The 19,925-nt window shown below is 36.8% G+C and overlaps 1 protein-coding gene across 1 annotated transcript in view; it reads right to left on the bottom strand.

Moving 5' to 3' along the window:
• astn1 (astrotactin 1) overlaps window positions 1–19,679 on the bottom strand; it is a gene marked incomplete at both ends in the record, with an annotated part of 225,612 nt that extends 205,933 nt beyond the window's left edge. Inside the window, one exon of the mRNA XM_081373616.1 lies at window positions 19,388–19,679. Within this exon, the coding sequence (XP_081229742.1) occupies window positions 19,388–19,679 (292 nt within the window). The remainder of the gene's footprint in view (window positions 1–19,387) is intronic.
• Window positions 19,680–19,925: the final 246 nt, after the last annotated feature.

The following is a 19,925-nucleotide window of genomic DNA, read 5'->3' on the forward strand; positions in this document are numbered from 1 at the left end:
TCCTTAGAAGTCTAGTGGGGCTACATGCCCACCAAATTTCATGGTCCCCGGTGCTTCGGTGTCCCTGGTATCGTTGACGAAAAATTTACGGGGGCCCCAGCGCGGGGGGGGGGAGTGGCCCCCGGGGACCAAACGAAATTTTTCCGTAAAAGTCTAGTAGACCAACATACCATTAAAATTTCTTCATCCTCGGTGCCACAGTTCAGGTAGTTATTTAGGAAAAACTGCATTTTTTGGGGTTTGGGGGGGCCCAGCGCAGGGGGGGAGTGGCCCCCGGGGACCAAACGAAATTTTTCCTTAGAAGTCTAGTGGGGCTACATGCCCACCAAATTTCATGTTCCCCGGTGCTTCGCTGTCCCTGGTATCGTTGACGAAAAATTTACGGGGGCCCCAGCGCGGGGGGGGGAAGTGGCCCCCGGGGACCAAACGAAATTTTTCTGTAAAAGTCTAGTAGACCAACATACCATAAAAATTTCTTCATCCTCGGTGCCACGGTTCAGGTAGTTATTTAGGAAAAACTGCATTTTTTTGGGTTTGGGGGGGCCCAGCGCGGGGGGGGAGTGGCCCCCGGGGACCAAACGAAATTTTTCCTTAGAAGTCTAGTGGGGCTACATGCCCACCAAATTTCATGTTCCCCGGTGCTTCGGTGTCCCTGGTATCGTTGACGAAAAATTCAGTAAGGTGACGGGAAAAAAAAAAAAAAACTTTGACAATCCCTATATGACCGCTTTCGCTCATAATTACATCTTAAAAATATCTGGAAAGAATCTGAACTATTTTATCACACATACACAGTTCAGAAATCTTCAAAATCAATAACATTGAGTTCTTTAAAAAAACACTACTACAACTACAACAAGGCTTCTGACAAGTGCAATGGATGATTTAGTAATAATGAATTTCAAAATCATGCCCATAGAACGAAGGCTACTTTTCTCAGTGAATCACACAATTACCTTGCTATAGCGGCCTGGTCCTCACTTTAGCATTGTATTCTGAAAATTCCATCTATAAAGTTTCCAGTAAGTGGTTAGTGGACCCAGTGGACATTTACGTTTACTTGTATAAGTGAAATGTAATGTAAGCCAAATACAAACAAACCTGCAATTCAGTTAAGTAATTTAGAGGAAGCATTTAGACTAAATGGTTAATTACTATTTCCTTATTTTTCAAAATAGAATCAGAATTGAAATGGATGCACATGCCACTGGAAAAAATAGAGGGCAATCTGCTAAGCTGGGAGAATGAATGTGACAATTTATGAAATTGCCTGATATTCATTTTTATTTACATTTTTAAAAGACATTCTCAAAAAAGTTTTAAAACACTTTGACAACATTAAAGTACATTCTTTTATAATTAAAGGTCTGTAATTGTAATCACATTCTAAACTGAGAAAAATAACAATTACCAAAAGTTCTCAGCACATAAAATTTTGGATAATAATAAATAAAATAAAAAAGTCTTTAAAATAGCATTTTATTTTTTATTATCCTCTATCCTCTGTATTTACTGTCCAATATGTTCCACAGCCTTTTGTCTCGACACTAATCATAGCTTGCTGGGGTTAGGCCTGTCGCGATAGTCGATAAGTCGATTAATCGCACGATAAAAAAAAACGAGCTCGATAATTTTTCCGGCCGCGATAATTCCATTTGCATGCTTGTTTGTTTTCCTCGTCTCTCTCTCTCTACCAAAGAGACTGGATGACCACTCTCGCTCGGTTCTTTAGCGTATAGGAGGAGTGAACCCTCTTGTTGTCAGTTGCATGGTCTTTGTGTGAGAAGGCGGCGCCGCGGCGCTCAGTCACATGGTCTTTGTATGGGAAAGCGCCGGCGGGAGTGTTTGCGGCTACTGCCGGGAGAGAGAGAAGACGCTAGTTGTGAGTTGCGACAGCGAGCCCGATCACATGAAAATGCGTATCTATACCACGAATGTTATTTCTCGTGCCATTTATACGCCAAAAATAGTTTTTGCGTGCATATGATACGCTCTTTATGGCGTGTAATACGCACGCACTCCTCACCCCTAATCCTAACCAAGTATTTTCAGTGCGTAGCATGCCTTCCCGACAGTACACAATCACTTGACAAAGTAACAGGAGGACAAAGTAACAGGAGTAACAGTGCAAAATTGTGCGATATGGCTTGTTGAGGCTTTTTTTTATTTGTTTACAAAGGTCCTAACTGTCAGTTTTGCCTGTTATGGAATGTATCACTATTTAATAATGTCTAAAGCCTAATGTTTAATATTTTTTGAAGTGCAATTTTGTTTCATTTTATTTATTAACAGACATTTATTTTGTTAACAGACACTAAGAGTCCATTGCTTTCATTGTTTTTGGTTGTTTTGTTCATTTTTTGGGATATTTAAAATGTTTTCCGTTTTCAATGTTTAATATTCTTTAGAAATAAAAGTTTATAGATCGTTGAAAAGGTGTACCTGCATTATTATGCCATTATAATTATATGAAATGAAAATGGTCTCAGAACGACAATATTATCGTTTATCGCGATAATTTCTTGGACAATTTATCGTCCAGCAAAATTTGTTATCGTGACAGGCCTAGCTGGGGTGAAAAAACATTTCACTGCCACCCTGTTGAGCATGTGAAAAATAAATCTTTACACTTTGAACAGCAACAATAGAGGCTGATTCATATTATTCATATTACAATTGTGGCCTCAATCAAAAAGGCTTTATGAAACTCAAATTGCAGCTATTTTTTAAGGTTTCTATACTGTAGCTTGTGATTTAAAAAAAAAAAAAAAAAAAAATGAAATTCCCCCAAAATATTATAAAGTACTAATTATTTGAATTATTTAATGTTTTAAAATATAATATAAAAGGACATAATGACAATAGCTCCTTTCTCTAAGTCAAACCCAGGCATCATTTGCTGGTCCCATAAAGCTCTCACAACCTTGCCAAACCCTTGCCACCTTTTCACACATTTTGCGTACATCAGACTCTCTGGAGCATTCCTAGAGAAGAATGAATCTTGGATGAAGGACATGGAGAGAATGCAAATGTTCTGTCTGTGTTTCCACTAAACTACAATTTCTCAGCTTCAGTTATGTAGACAGGTCGTCTGTCTTCCTCCTCAGGGGCTGCGTGATGACATCTGTCGCCACATATGGTGGCCAGAAAGAGTGTTTGTTTTTAAATCTAATGATAAGCACGACAGTGGGATCTATTATGTGGAGAAATGATAATGGTATTGCTGATCATATTTTCAGAAAATATTTTATCCTATTATAGTGCTTGTTGTGTGCTATGGTAGGAAAAATGCAAGAATGATGAAAAAAGGTTTCAAGTGCCAAAGATGGCAGCTAGAATAAAATTGTAGAAGGAAAATAATATATGTTTATGGAAAAGGGGAAGCGCTTTTATGTGATAGAGGCTATTTTCTCTAACGCAGAACAGCCATCTAAAATGATTGCTTTACAGTGATGATAAACACTGACTTTTGCAAGTCTTTTGGCACATTTCCTTTTGCACTAGCACTAGGGGCTGAGTGCTCTAATGGCCTCATCTACATAGATCTATAGCTGTATATTTAACCTCCTAACATACTGTGATCTCCTGCCAAGGTGTATTTCAAAGATATTGGGGTATGCTTGTATAGTATTTATGACACCTACTACCTGCATTTGGTTCAATAATGGCTATTCAGGGCTTATTTGATCAGCAAAGGGAAATTTGATCACCAAAACATGTAGATCCAATTGTTATTGGACATGCTGGCGTTCAGACACCTAAAATGGATGGAATAATCTCTAAACCTCTTGTTTTCTGAAAACATTAGCAAGCCTCTGGTCAAATTATTAACATCAAATTTAAGAGTCTATTTTATAAAAAGCACCACTAAACAGAATAGAAGTGTTATTGAGATTCGAGGTTTTATATTTTTTAGTATTGATGTCTGTGCATCATTAGGTGATGGAAGAAATAAATATAAATAAAAATATTGTTTTGCAAGATGAGTCAAGCCTTTCAAAGATAAATCTAAGCAGCTGCTTTACTATTGTGAAATATCCATCTACAAACAATTATGAATTTGAAATAAGATATTGGTAAATATTTATGCTGAAATAACGCTAATAATAGTATAGTTTTGACTAACTTAAAATCAGCCAATTAGCTTATTTTATATTCTAGCTTGTCATTGTTTTAACAAATGTTTTCATTTGGCACACTTCTCACTTGGCTAGATCAGAAATTTGAATATGAATATGAATATACAAGGTCCAAGATGCCAAGCAAATGGAACACTAATCACCATTATTGTGACTTCAAAACAATTGCAGTACTAAACAATACAATTTCTTACAGTAACATGGTTAAAGACAACTTTATAATGTGAATTCACAGTAAAATAAAATGTGCAGTTGATTAACAGTAATTCGTAAGAAAATTACTCTGCATGCATTCATTGTAAATTTCTGACTACAGTAATTTACTGTAAAATAATACTCTTTAATCCTGTAAATTATGTAATACTGTAAATATGTACATGTGTATATACTGTATAGACACACACATCTGATTACAGATGGTGTAGTTAGAAACTAGTTACTAGTTACATGAACCATGTCTACATTGTCCCACCCTCAAACACTGTAGTTGTAGCTGAGGCCTGGAACTAAGACATTTGTTAGTGTTGTTGACATGTTGAGAAGACGCTGTTTTCTGCACTGCCAAAGCAAATCCACTTTGCATGCTTACAAAGGACTCAAACTGATACAGTAAAACTGACGCCATCGTTACCTTCTTGTATCACTGGTGTATACAAGCGCTGAGGAAGCATCCACCTTGATTTGCATTTATTACTGCTCACAGTGGCAGGCCATAACTTCCATGATGCAGCTTAATAAAACACTTCCCCCAACACTTGTGTTGCTTTGGAGCATAGTTTTGAGCCCTCCATCTGGTACTCGGCCACATGGCAAAGCCACCATCAGCCAATAATAAACACCTTGAAAAAAATATGTGCAATTCTGCCTCTAGGGTCCATCCATCAACCAGATATGGAAGACAGAAAACAAAGTCAAGCGACTGGATGTGTACACTATAAGCAGCCTTTTCTTAAGAAAAGCCACCTGCAAAACTGGAAGGCTAATTTTGTTTTCTTTACACCTTTACAAAAAGTCTGAAACTGTTGCTCAATATTTGAGTTAAAAAAGTTGGCCTGGTTGGGTTTCAGCCAGGGCAAACCATAGACACTCATGTCATCTATTTTACTGTATCATTCAACTGGGACAAAAACTAGGTAAGTCAGATCTGGCCCACATTGAGCTCATTGCAAGTCTTGTGGCTATCATTTCTGTTCACGATCTGTGGTTATCCAGTTTGGAAGAAAAAGATTTACATTGAAAGCGAAAAGAATCATTTTGACATTTCATGTCAACTTTAATGACTGCTCTATAAAAGAAAATCATTAAAATAATGCTTACAGGCTTAGGAATCCTCAATAGCAACAGATCAATGCCTTCAAAAAAAGCTTTGTATCATAAAGTCAAGATGTAAATGCACGGTGCCTTCAGGCAATACACAGCCTGACTGTATGTGTTGTAAATCTGCATGATTAGGTCATGCCAAAAAGCTCTTAAGCCTTCAAATTCCCTTAAGCTTTGGAAAATGTTTAATGTTTCGTTAAAAAACCCAGATTGCTTTCAAAGCGTTACCCAATCACATTATGACACTGAACAAGAGGGAAGATATTTTTGCTTTCTTTATTTCTCTCATAAGTGTCTGAAGTTGAAAGCTAGCTGGCTGTAGCATCTAACAGTGTCCAAGCTGTCAGGAGCGAGGTATTTTAATTCTAAGGTTTAGGGGTTGAAAACGTATAGCTAGGTGTCAAGGCCACAGTCGATACGGTTCAAGCTTTCATCTGGCAATTAGCCGACTACTGGATTGACAGAGTCTCTATGCCTCACCTGGCTGTTCTTTCCCCTCAAGTTAACATGTCAGTCTCTCCTTCTTTGCTACTAACAGATGTTCACAGATGGCTAGTATGTGTGCTCTTCAATGTCAGACCCATTCGGTTAACCTCTGATCAGGGCGGGGTTAAAGACAGATTTATCAATGTTATTAAGACCTTCTGGTGTTGTTTACTTAGAGAAGGCAGAGACAGGCCTGTCAGCAGTTCCTTACTTTTTCAACTTAACACCATTTGTACATTTCAATGAATTTCTCAGAGATCAGAAACACATCTATTTTTTTATGTATAATTTGAACACTTTGAACTGAAGATCAACAGAAAGGGATAGCTCGCCAAAAAATGAAGAAATACTGACATCATTTAATCATCCTCCTCATGCTGTTCCAAGACCATATAAACTTGTTTTTTGTTTGTTTTGTTTTTTATCTGAAAAAATAAAATAAAAATTAAATTAATGTCAAACATTTTTGAGATTTGAAAAATGGCAAGATTTTTGTGTAAAAACGGATGGGGCCTAAGGAATGTCAAGATCCAAAAAGGTATACTGTAATAGACTTCTAAAGAATCTTCTAAAGCCATACAATAAGTTTGTATGAGGAACAGACTGAAATAGAGGTTATTCATTAAAAACAATGGCTTGAAAATCTTGCTTGAAATGCATTGTATGTAAAGGAGCAGTTTGGACATTTCGCTATAAATATCTCCTTTTGTGTCTGTGGAACAAAGAAAGTCATACAGGTTTTTGAAAGACATAAGGGTGAGTAAATGATACCAGACTTTTTCATTTGTCTGTGAACTATACCTTGAAAATAATAATGTGACAAAAAGAGGTGTAGGAAGCAGTAGTATTCATAATTAACCTTGATTTTGTGCTTTCTGAGCTGACAAATTACATAACTAAACTTTTATAACGGTGTCAAAAAGCTGCCAATTGTCAAGGGGGTTTAGCAAGTACTGTAGTATTTTCTTTCAGTGACAACCACTGAGCAAGTTTTCCATGAAACAACGCAAGGCAATGAAAGTAAGGCTTCTTTGTTTTATTGAAGTTCTCAGACTATATACCTCCCAAGGCGGTGCACTCATGTTGCATTATTGTCAAACCAGGCATTTGAAACTTTGTAAATTATAAAATCTTGACAGATCTGAAATAATCAAAGCATGATATCTGCACAACTATGCTCTGACATATTATCCTCTTTGTTGCAACCAGCTGTAAAAAAATATGCCTTCTAAATAAACGTGATCTAATTATAGACATTATTGCAAGGGCCTTGGGTGCCTAGCGAAACAATGCAGTTATACCACAGAGAGCAGCAAGTCAACAGTTCAGCCATGCAGATGGAAAGAAAGGAAGCTTTTATTAAATATTCTGCGCACAAACAACAGACCGAATTGAGCTGGGAGTGAGCCTATGCTTTAAAACAAAAGTATATCTCAGGAACTAAATGAAAAACAATGACCTGACCTTCAAGAGCACTTGCTCACCTCAAATGGTCCAACCCTCTTTCTGACAGACAGTGGCAGCAATTCTCCAAGGGCATGTTACCATCTCATTCTGACCTAGGGCCAAACTCTCGTCAACCATTTTGGGTTTCTATTTGCTCGCTGCAGACTAGTGAAGGCTGGAACAGAGAGAATGTTGGAAATGAAACCTAAAAACAATGACAATGGCATGTTTGCCGTTTGGTTTCAGGTAACAGAAAAACTATTTGTCGGCACACTTCTGGAATGGCCACATCCATTACAGATATGTGTATTAAACAATCATATTACAGCACGTGAAACGATAAGCTATGCTCCATTAAATAAACAAGTCTTTGAGCCTGCCCTACGTAATGTGGTTACGCTCGCATAGTTATCAAATTTATTCCACCCTATCATTTTAATGTGCTGCTTTAAGGCATCTGAGGTGAAGACAGACCGTGTGCTAAGCTGTCTGAATTCTCCTCTGAGTACCTGGCAGCATATTTATTGTCCAATACAGCTGTACCCTGGTAAAAGATTTCACCTTGCAATACAATATGAATATACTGCATATATGCACAAACATAAAAATTGTGGAGTTGTAATGCATACTGACGGTGCAATAATCAATCTGGGGGAAATTATTAATACTATAGAAGTGCATAAGAGTGTTTTTGGAAAAGCATTGCTAATTTGACAGTGGACAATGACATGGCATATCAAGAGACAACTATTCTGACAACATCATTTTAACACGATTTTTCTCAATCACATTGGCTCAATTCTCAAATTAGACTTTCTTTCAGATCACAAAATAATTAGTTTCTTGTTCACATCAGATTGAATTTCTTATTGATTCAAGCAAATTGCATGTGTTTGGCACATGCGTGCAAAGAATCACACTATAAAAAATTGCTGTAAAATTACAATGTACAATGTTTGCTTCTGAGAAAAACGGTCTCGCTGTAAAAAGCAGCACATGGGGGCAGGGCACCTTCAACACGACACGACCTCTCGTATGCAGAAAGCGGTCAACTGAATCTCTTTAAAACTCTTACCATCTGCGTCTACTAAAGAAGGAAACAGTTCAAGATAAGTTTATTTCTTTGTTGCTATTTTACTACGTTGCACCCAACTTGTAAAATCGCCTTTTCCCACTGTACTAACGTTACTTGGCGCAAATCGTGTTGCAGCCAGATAGACCGCTCTCAACGGGTGAGGCATTTCACTAGTCAGTGTTCGCCATCAGATTATAACTCTAGGTTTGGGAATAATTGATGACGGACTGCTGAATTATTTGAAAGATAATGCACATCCAAGGTTGTAATGCAGCCATGACTCGAAGTGCAATTCAACGGCTCGTCATCAGTTACTCATCCTCAATAACCACACCTCAAGACATTGTACAGATGTTGTATTTCAAGACATCTGTCAGGTTTTTGTCCTATTTCTTATTATCCGATATCATGGGTGTGTGGAAAACACACAATCACTTCCTTTTACACACAGCTAAACTGTCATGTCTTGGCCCCTGTTTCTGTTAAGCTGATATTTTGTTGTTTTCTCTACGGTAAAATCACCCAAAAATGAAAAATCTGTCATTAATTATTCACCCTCACAGCTCAAAAACTTTAATTACAGAAAAATGCAAGGTTGTGTTTGCAAACAGAGGAAGTGGTGCTCTCGTGAGCGCGCGTCAGAGACTGATACGGAATAAAGTCGCTATTTTGTTTTTTTAGCACACAAAAAGTATTCTCGTCGCTTCATAAAATTAAGGTTGAACCACTGTAGTCACATGGATTATTTTAACGATGTAAATATTATTTATATAAAAACTTCACATACACACTCTGGGGACAACAGAGACTTCTTTTACATATTGTAAAAAGGGGCATTATACCACCCCTTAAAGCAGCCATTACTCCAGTCTTCAGTCACATGATCCTCCAGAAATCATTCTAAACTGCTGATTTGCTGCTTAATATTTTTGTGGAGACTGTGATACTTTTGCTTAGGATCCCATGAATAGAACAGAACATTTATTTTAAAAAGAAATCTTTTAAAACGTTATAAATGTCTTTACTGTCACTTTAACAATTTTATGCAGTCTTGCTAAGAAAAAGTATTGATTTCTTAAAAAAAAAAAGAAGAAGAATTCAGTCATTAAAAACATATTTTACACAATTTAGCTTCCATAGTAAAATGTATCTGGTTTTAAGAATGTTTAGATATTTTAACTGGAGACCAGAATAGTAATACTGTTTAAATAAAGTTTTTTTTTCTTCTTTCCCATTTTACTCTCGACTGAACAGGTAGAACAAGGTGCTAGCCAAGGTCAAAAGTTCAATCCTCAGGGAACACATAGTGGCAAAATGTCCACCTTGAATGCACTGTAAGTCAATAGAAATAGAAATGCCAAAATGCATAAATCTATCCTGAAAAGAGCAAGGAGTGCTGAGATAATCAGTAGCCTCTATAATCTTTGGAATATATATTTCTAAAAACATTCTTCTTGGGGCTTAAATCAGAAATCCGTAAATGTAATGTTTCGTGTTGTTGTTGTTTTGCCTTATTTTTTTTGTCGATGGTGGTGTTTTTTATTTTATTTAAATTTTTTTATATATGTGGCGAAGCCAACACACCTCACCAGGAATCAACACAACACATCATTTGTGGCTGTATATCATGTGGCTGAATGACCTCACCATACCATTGTGTTGCTGAAATGCCCATTACCTGCACCATAAGCCCTTCTATTCAATCTCAGCTCCTGTCATGACCAGACAAGTGCGCCGTCTGTGTCATCTCATTAGCCTGGGCTCTCCACAAGTAGCAGTGCAGAGCAGTGTCAAAAAAAAAAGCCTGAAACCTACATAGAATGTTTCTTTGGTCTGCAATCCAAGTGGTTGAAGGGGAAAGAGATGGAAATGGAGGTAGAAAGGTGTGTAGCATGGAAATACAGGCTTGTATATGTTTTTAAGAGCACAGGATCACTGTGAGGAAAGTATTAAATGAGCACATTTGAGGGTGTTCTCTCAGAAAGTGATAGAGGAGACACCTTGTTCCTGGTTTGGCATTAAACAGGGTCACTCCCACAGATCTCAAAAGTTCTTACTACCGTAAGCTCTCACTGGCACACTTTTCAATTACAGATAAAGCTCATCTCATCATGTACAGCCGTTGAAATGTTCCATCAAAAATATGATGTACAGCTGTACTTCCCCAAGTGTCCTTACATGCTGCTCCATTTGAAGCTTCTAATCATAAAACCACTGCTGGTAGTGGCAGGTTAAAAGCAATCCACAAGAACCTAATTTAAAAACATCTGCTTTGTAAGGACAGACAGACAGATAGACAGATACATAGTTAGACAGACAGACAGACAGACAGACAGACAGATAGATAGATAGATAGATTATCATCAGGAGTCATACAAAATCTTAGCAGTCGGCATCCGAGTTTGGGGTTCACTTAACCTAATACACATCACAGATTCACTGTGGAAAAAAAACACAATGTCAAGAACAAAACCCTCTAATCTTTAGAATTTCAAGCTTCATTTATCATGAAGTCTCACTCTCTTATTTGAGGAAAATAAGAGAGACTGTTCATTAGTAAGCTTTTAGTCCAAGTTTATGCAAACGAGCTAACATAAGCAGCCCATTCTTCTTGATTATCTCCTTGAAAGTTTGCATAGTTTTTGACTTGAAAAGCATTCATGGATTCTTCAAAGTTGTGTGAATAAGGGGAGGATGTCAAGGTCGACAAGTGAAGATTGCGGCAAATTGAGAAGATGATGAACTGTGGCTCGTAAAAGCAAGGGAAAAAACACACTCAGCTCAAGTACCCAGTGAGTGGAGGTGGGAAGTGTCCATTAGAGATCCCTGTGTGGGTCACTCTCCTCTTCTTACACACTCGGTACATTTTACACTTCAAATCCAGCCCTGACATTAGAGATCAATACAAGCAGAACAGATAGTTGGCTCTGCTGTAAGATGTTTTATAGGGTTCTTCATTGTTCTAAAGTGCCACAAGTAGGCTAAAGCATGGACAATGAAGCTGGTAAGATGGTATGCAGTTCAGACTATGAATTAAGCCAGAAAAACAGATTAAAAAACGTGGGACTCTACTTCTAATGGTCATGATAAGTGACCATATCTTTATCATCCACTGTAAAATGTAACTGTAAAACAAATGCTAATTTATTGTCAAAAATATCTACACTCCCGTTATTTTTTTAAAGAAATTAAAAAAAAATTCATCAATGACGCATTAAACGCCAGAGGAGAACTGGCCCCCGACTGAGCCTGGGTTCTCCCAAGGTTTTTTTTTTCTCCATTGGGTCACCTAATGGAGTTTTTCGGTTCCTTGCCACTGTTGCCTTTGGCTTGCTCAGTTGGGGATACTTAATTTGATTAATCGATTCAACAGTGCTATTGATCTGCATTACCAAACGTGGATGTTTTACACCAGAAACAAACACTGATGTACTATTTTATTTAATACTGTGAAGCTGCTTTGATACAATCTGTATTGTGAAAAGCGCTATATAAATAAAGTTGACTTGACTTGACTTAAAGGGACACCAGGCAAGCCTGAGTGTTTTTTCTCTACGAAGCTCCCCCTGGTGTCTGGTAGTAAATGCTTGACACACTGTCTTAAAAACGAACTGTTGTCCCTCCCCCTCGCCACGAGCAACCCAGCTGAGCAGAGGAACCGGCTATTTCAAAACCAGTTATGTCTACCGAGGTAAGTAAAGTATTATTTTCTTTCCAACTGATGGCGAGTTTTTTTATTTTTTTTTCATTGTGTTGTCATGCATACTAGGCTAGTATTTTTACCGGGAACGAACGATATGAACGCTAGCCGGGTTTCGTTAGCCTGCCTCTGTGCTGGGGATGCTTGCCGTAAACTGATCCTGCTTCTCGCGATGTCTGAGACTTTGTGAGATTGAAGGACGCGGGTAGGATACACCGAACTTGCAAGCGGGATATTCTTCCTACAGGCAGTAGGGGCGGGCGAGAGAGTCTTCATTCACCCTGTAATGAGTCATTTAACCATATACCGACTTACGGAGATAATTAATTAACACGAAAACGTTGCCTGGTGTCCCTTTAAATTAATCAAAAGTGACAGTTTTTAAAAATACATTTATAATATTACAAAAGATTTATATTACAGATTTAAATATAAAAAAACAGCAAATATACTAAATTAGAAGACAATCATTTTAAATGATAATACTATTTCACAATATTACTGTTTTTACTGTATTTCTGATCAAATACTGTAAATGCAGCTTTGGCATAAGAGATTTCTTTCAAAAATATAAAAATAAAATCTTACTGACCCCCCCAAACAAACTTATTTGGCTCAAGTAAGTTCATCTGATGTAGTCTTCTCAAAAAAGGGGGCAACTAGACTTAACTCAGATATGTGATTAAAATATCCCTGTTGTAAGAACATAAAAGGAGGTTATTGTTTTGTTTTGTTTTTTGATAGAATTATAAATTTTTGGGGTGAAACATGCTTTTAATGATAGCTCAAAATTATTTAAAAAAAAAATCATAAAATAGCACAAGGTATATAGGGAAATTAGGACTTGACTCTGATTCAGTCATTGAACATAACTTATTCCCTCCAAGTAGTTAGTGCAGAAATCTGGGCTTCTGTATGCACATTTGTATGAAGAGAAATGGACTGAATTCTATAGTGTCCAAGTTCACCAGAGAAAAAATTATCACTCTAAATGTGACTTCACACAAAACACGACTTACCAACTACAACAAAACGACTTAAATAATTGATAATATCAACTATGATACATCCCTGTAAATCCCCATGCTTTTTGCATAAACAATTCACATAATGTTTTTTCCCCCACAAAATTGTATTATCAGTATCAAATAAGAAATGGAGGATTGTACACAGATCAAACAATCTCCTGACCCTGGCTAGACAGGGAATTCATTTGCTAGTCATTTCAGACACTCTTTCTTAAAACTGATATGGTTGGCTAACAGAACTTATGCTGGATCTGCTAGAGATTTTAGAAACACAAGGGCTTTGACATTGAGCTTCTTAACAAAGAGAGTCCATCAAGATTCACCTAGGCACCTCATTTTATTTTAAGTGAACAAAGGAGACTGACAATGAAAATCCCCTTGAAAAAGCTGTAGAAGAACTTTTTCATATAATAATGTCGAATGTGTCAGAGTTGTAGTGAAGTGCATGCATTCTCACTGACTGTGTCATGTTGCAGCGCTGCTGCCAGCCTCTATAGAATGCCTTAGAACTTAAAAGCCAAACCATAAAACAACATGTTAGAAAGTAGAATGTTTCTAGAATTATAACTACCAATGTGGGCAATTTAATTGACTATGTGCTCAATTTTATATGCAAACAAGCATGCATGCAACTATATTTGCATTGCTTGAGGGTTTCAATTCATTAGCTAGCCTCCAGCTATAACTGCACATAAGTGCTAAAATGCTGCATCTATTTACCTGCTAAAACTACTGAAGTGATAGTAAAACCTGTGTAGAATAATAATAATTGTAGCCCCAGGTGCTGAACAAGCCATTATGAACAATAAAAGTTAAATATAAGTAAATGTCACAGCCATAAACTGTAATTAAAATGCATCAACGTATAACAAAAGAGTCCAAAAAAGTCTGAAGACCAGTTAAACCTTTCATTATCTGTCATTAAATCGTTTTTTTTTTTTGTTTTTTTTTTGAGGATTCATGATGTCTTTTTTTCCCGTTTGCTCAAAGAACTACAGGTAGCAGCAACACGTGGCGTGTCATACATTATACCAGCAGCCTGTTAATGCAACTGCACTTTCCTTCAAAATAAAGTTTGCAGAAGCCAAGCTCACTCTGTTTGCTTGTCCTGTGCATGGCCCTGCTGACAACACGTGAGTGTGCATAAATATCTTCAATTCCTCTGCGAATACCTCAAGGTTTGCTTTGCGTTCACATATGCAGACACTCGAAACAGTGTCATCCTTGAGATGATTCAGGGAGTGACTGATCAAAATTCTTCACCGTATCTCCTGGATTTTATTCTTTAAAGGGATGTTGTTCAAACTCATCATGGACTATTTTCTCCTGAAAGCTGTGTGTTGTTCCACATAATCCGAGAATGTAGTTTCTGTTGTTGAGGGAAACTGAAGGGACTCAAAGGCTAAAGACATTGAAAATTAAACAGCAGTGTAAACGGTGAACTGTGACGGAAAGCAAAATCGGACATCATCCAGTTGCTTGTCTTAAAATGTTTCTACTTCAATGTCTGTATTTACATGCTCAATCGTCCTCCCTTTGTTAAATAAACAACAAGGTATTCAAAGTAATTAAATTTTTCCAATTGTTATGATTTAGTCATAACAAAGGCATTTCCTAAGACAACTATAATCGCACTGTGCAAACACCATGGAGCTGTTTGTTAGAAACACAAAATTAACATACATCGATTGTGACAGAGATGGGACTCGAAGCCAATGCTTGCGATTATAAACTAAAAGATCATTTACATTTGATTCTTTTCAGATGTAGTTGGGTAGAATTGCTGTTTCTCTCCTGAGGTGGAAGCGTAATGTCACCACTCTTCAAGGCATCCTTTAAGCACCAGCTCTTGTTGCTATGGAAACCATTCATTGCCACGCAATCTTCCTGTGCTGTCTCGCAGAACCTTCCTCACAAACACACAGTAAATCTCACCTCTAAATCCTGGATTTAACTGAGAGAGAGAGTCGAAACATGGATCATTTTATCTTATTGTATTTGCTTTACTTCAGTGCACCCCTATAGGAAAGGTCAGACAACATAATCAATTATAATCTCCTATTTTCTTATAAAGTATAATAATAATACGGCTCAAAAGTTAAGAGGCAATACATTAAAAAAAATGCTTTTATTCAGCAAGCATGCATCAATTTGGTCATCAAAAATTACAGCAAAAATGCTGTTCTTTTGAACTTTTTGAAGATTTCCACAAAAATATTAAGGAGCACAACTGTTTTCAACATTGATAATAACAAGAAAATGTTTGTTGAGCAGCAGAGCAGCAAATCAGAATGATAATTTCTGAAGGATCATGTGACACTGAAGACTGAGTAATGATGCAGAAAATTCAGCTTTGCATCACAGGAATAAATTACATTTTAAAAATATATTAAAATAAAAAAACATATTTTTAAAAAAATTGAACTTATATTTCACAATATTACTATTTTACTGTATTTTTTCACCACATAAATGCAGCCTAGGGGAGCTTTTTTAAAAACTTTAAATTCCAGCAGTGACATCATAACTCATGACATCACAAACTAACAAGATAAAAAAAAAAACCTGTGCTTCACAATTCCTGTGAAAAAAAAGTAGTGAACACAACATACTGTAGGCCATCGCAAAAAACAGTGATGACTAAAATAAGGATGAAGATGCTGCAATATGTTTACTAATCATGAATCAGCTTCAGGGCTCCATTCTTTTCAAATCAATGATATGCTATAGCCAACACTACAATGAAACAGAAGCTAGCTAAAGCAAATAAATAAATAAACATTTTTTCTAGATAGGCTTTCAAATTTCATCATTAGGTTTTAAAACACGTGGAGGCAATACGTGTTTTAAAACCTCCACGTGTTTTAAAACCTAATGATGAAATTTGAAAGCCTATCTAGGACATTTTTTGATTTATTTATTTGCTTTAGCTAGCTTCTGTTTCATTTTAGTGTTGTCAGCATTGTCTGCATTCGTCTGAATGAAAACCTTTTTAACAACGCCTCTTCTATGTGTGACTCTAAGCCAAAAATCAATTAAATGTGAAACCCAGTCTAAAACTAAAACTTTAATTCTAGACTTTTCCTTTAGGGAATCCCATTGCCATAGTCTGCCTCTGGAAGTTATTAAAAGCAAAAGAGGTCTTTGGTGTATCCTCGTTTAGAGAGCTAAGTAAATGAGTGTGTGCAAGAGCAAGCGAAAGTGTGTGTGTGCGTGTGTTTGTGAACGCATTTGTAGACCGTACCAATTACCCTAATGTATCCAATTAAAAATAGCTTGTTCAAAGACTAGTGGCGGCCCTGTAAAGACTGCATTTATAATCAGGAAACAAGACCACAGAGCGAAGGGAGGGACGTTCAAACACCTTAGGCAACATTTATAACACTGACTTGAAATTACTCCCCATGATCATTCCAATCAATCTTATGCAAACAAAGAGCCTTTGGAGGAGGTAGAGGCTGAAGGAACAGAGGAGACTATCTAGCAAGAGTGAGATTTATGAAGTAAGGCAAGGTGCAGTCTGTCTGAAAGAAATGAAAAAGTACTTAGTCCAATGTGAATTACTAAAGCAAAAAGAATGCCAGAAAGAATATATTATGGTTTGCAAACAGGTTTCCCATGTCACCTATTGGACAAAAACAAATAGTCACACCCCAATCTCATGCCAGATCAGAAACTAAAAATGGCTTACTTCACTGCATATTTCTTCTTCATTCCTATTTCTACTGTATGTATTCTGGGACCCTCATCCACAATGAATATTGAGTTTGGTAAGTTTATAGGCGAACAGATTAAGCTAAAAAAAAAAACTTGAGACTGGTTTCAAACATTAAATCCAATACATTCACAATAAAAAGTTATGATAAAGATTTTAAAAAAAAAAGTTTCCCAGTTTCCAAAAACCTAGAAAATTCTAATTTGGCCTATATAAAGACCAGCAGATTTCTGCAGAGGCGGCGCATGTTATTTTTGAGTGTTTTATGCACTCTAAAGCGCTGAGCTTATTTTAATTCTGTAGGCTAAGTATTAAAATCCTGACTACTGAGAACTTTGTGCTATGAAAAATGCAGTCGCATCTAAACATTGTTAACAAACTGAAATCTGGTTACCTCTGCATGCTGACACCATTTTTTAGACTCTAAGGATTTCTAGTTATAAATATGCAGGTCCTCATGCATTCAAATATCACTGTATGCAGATCAAACTGTGCTATTCCCAGGTGTAACCTTTCATAAGTTTGCAAGAGTATGTAAGCATAAATTACATCACCAATTATTATTTTTTATAAAGTACAATAAATATTGAAATTAGAATATGTGTCTATCATTTATGTATATTCTTTACATACACAAATAAATGCAATGGCGTAGCAATCACTAAAACTTAGGAGGCAATGTCAATGTCCCACATCTTTACCTTTAAAGTCACTATTGAGCAAAATATTATTTTTATCTTTTTAAAAAAAGATTTGCCATTTCCCCATGTTCTTCCTGTCTAATATTTTTTCCAGACATCCCTAAAGTGAGAAACAACATGACATATTTGACAATGCTATGGCAGTGGCATATAAACAGTCAACCCCAGCACAAATGTCAGAACTATTCTATGACAGCCACAGACATTTCACACTATATCTGATTGCCTAGAAATGACTTATACAACTGTCAGAGTGAGCGGCAGACGTGCATATAGTGTTCAGCACCATGGACAGCGGCCAGTGAAGCTGCTTGTGATAAATGATGAACACACAATACTTATATATATATATATATAAAGTGCAAATGGTAACACTTTAGGGTCCAATTCTCACTACTTATAAAACACATATTAATGGCTAAGTCTGCATTACCATATTCTAACTTAACAACTACCTTGCTAACTATTAACAAGCAGTAATTAGGAGTTTACTGAGGCAAAATTCATAGTTAATAGTGAGAATTGAACCCTAAACTAAAGTGTGACCATATAGATAGATAGATAGATAGATAGATAGATAGATAGATAGATAGATAGATAGATAGATAGATAGATAGATAGATAGATATGGTCACACTTTAGTTTATGTATGTATGGATGGACATTCATTTCTTTCTCCAAAAAAAAAACCTGACCAGACATGGTTGTAACACTTTCCAGTGTACTTCTGGACCCACAAAAACTTCACAAAATTGGGCTGTTTATATACCCCATTTGACACACACACAGAGACACAAACAAACAAACAAACAAAAACATTATGTATGTCTATTTAGTTGCTCTTTTAAATTAAAAAGCACATGTAAATGTTTAACTTTTAAATTCCTAATTAACATGTTTAAAAGCATGGGGATGGCATAATGTTAACAACATTATTTTGAACAAGTACATCTAATTACCACAAAAAATGTGTGCACAAAAACAATTCAAAATGTGCAATAATTAATTGTGGTAATCAAACTCAAAGTTCAATGTCCCTGCCAACTCGTGCAAATAACAACTGCACACTTTGACACGAAGGCACACGGTTTAGTGTTACAGAATGTTGCATATTTAAACTACTATTTCTTCTGGTTTACAGCAGACAATTATGGAATATCAAAGTTCTTCAATTTTGTTTATATTATATCAAAGGCACTGAGTTACAGATGTTGAAACAAAATGTGTTACAACACTCCCTGTTCTTCAATGTTGTTGTAAACCGCTTGACACATTTGTGTAAAATAAATTTGAGACAAACTTGGAAACAAACACAAACTATATATCTATCTATCTATGGAAATTAATAAAAGCATAATTTGTTTTTGCTGTTTGCTTGTTTTCTGTTTTTGTTTTTTTAGAGTTCACAACAGGTGAAGCTATATGGCACAAACTTCACACAAGTTTACACAAGAATGTTTTCTCACATGTAACCCAGTGACCACTTAGTCTCTATAGGATCACAGCTGTATTTCACGCATGTTCATAATTATAACAACTGTTTGCATGTCTCACCCTGCCAAACGAACATCATGCTTCCTATTGCGCAAATGACACATATCTGCAGGTTACCAAGTATTAGTCCGGACGAAAAACATAAATGGAACTGATATATTTGAGTTTCTGCACTAGGCCTGCATCTGATATTTCAATTTAAAACCACAATAGTTTATCACAATCAAGTTCAAGTATATATCTTCAATAAAAAGTTAAATTGATTATAAATAACAGCACTCACCCAATACAAAGTACGGGAGCTCGGTATTTTCCAAGTCGTCAACAACGACTATTTCGCCCGGAAAATCGTTCCTGACGGAGAATAACAGCTTGGGCTCGGAGGCCGACGGGCTGTGCATGATGCTCAGGTCGTTCTCTCGCAAAAACGGCAAAGCGGATACCGTAACGCTTTTCATTTTGCACTCCATGTCTTGAGACTGATCTTCTTCGCCGTTCAGACATTTCACCCCAGCGGAATTGAAGGTGACAGTCCAGAGAACGCCGATTAGCAGACCGGAGTGCGGTAGTAGCATCTTGCCGGAGACTGTGTAGCGGTTGTCAGGCTGCGGCAGTCGGTCAGCGGCACACTGGGAGCTGGAGGAGGAGGAGGACCGGGGAATGCGTTAGCAACACACTAATCGAGATGTTTGCGTGAAAATACACGATAGAGGCAGGGTTTAAGATTCAGATATTCTCCATCCAACGGCTAAATATTCTTGTTGTCATCATAACACGACTCGGCTTAGTGATGACAGCGAGAGAGGCGGAACACCGCAGCA

Source organism: Scardinius erythrophthalmus (genome assembly GCF_964197995.2).
Source record: "Scardinius erythrophthalmus genome assembly, chromosome: 9".
NCBI classification, from domain to species: Eukaryota; Metazoa; Chordata; class Actinopteri; order Cypriniformes; family Leuciscidae; genus Scardinius; species Scardinius erythrophthalmus.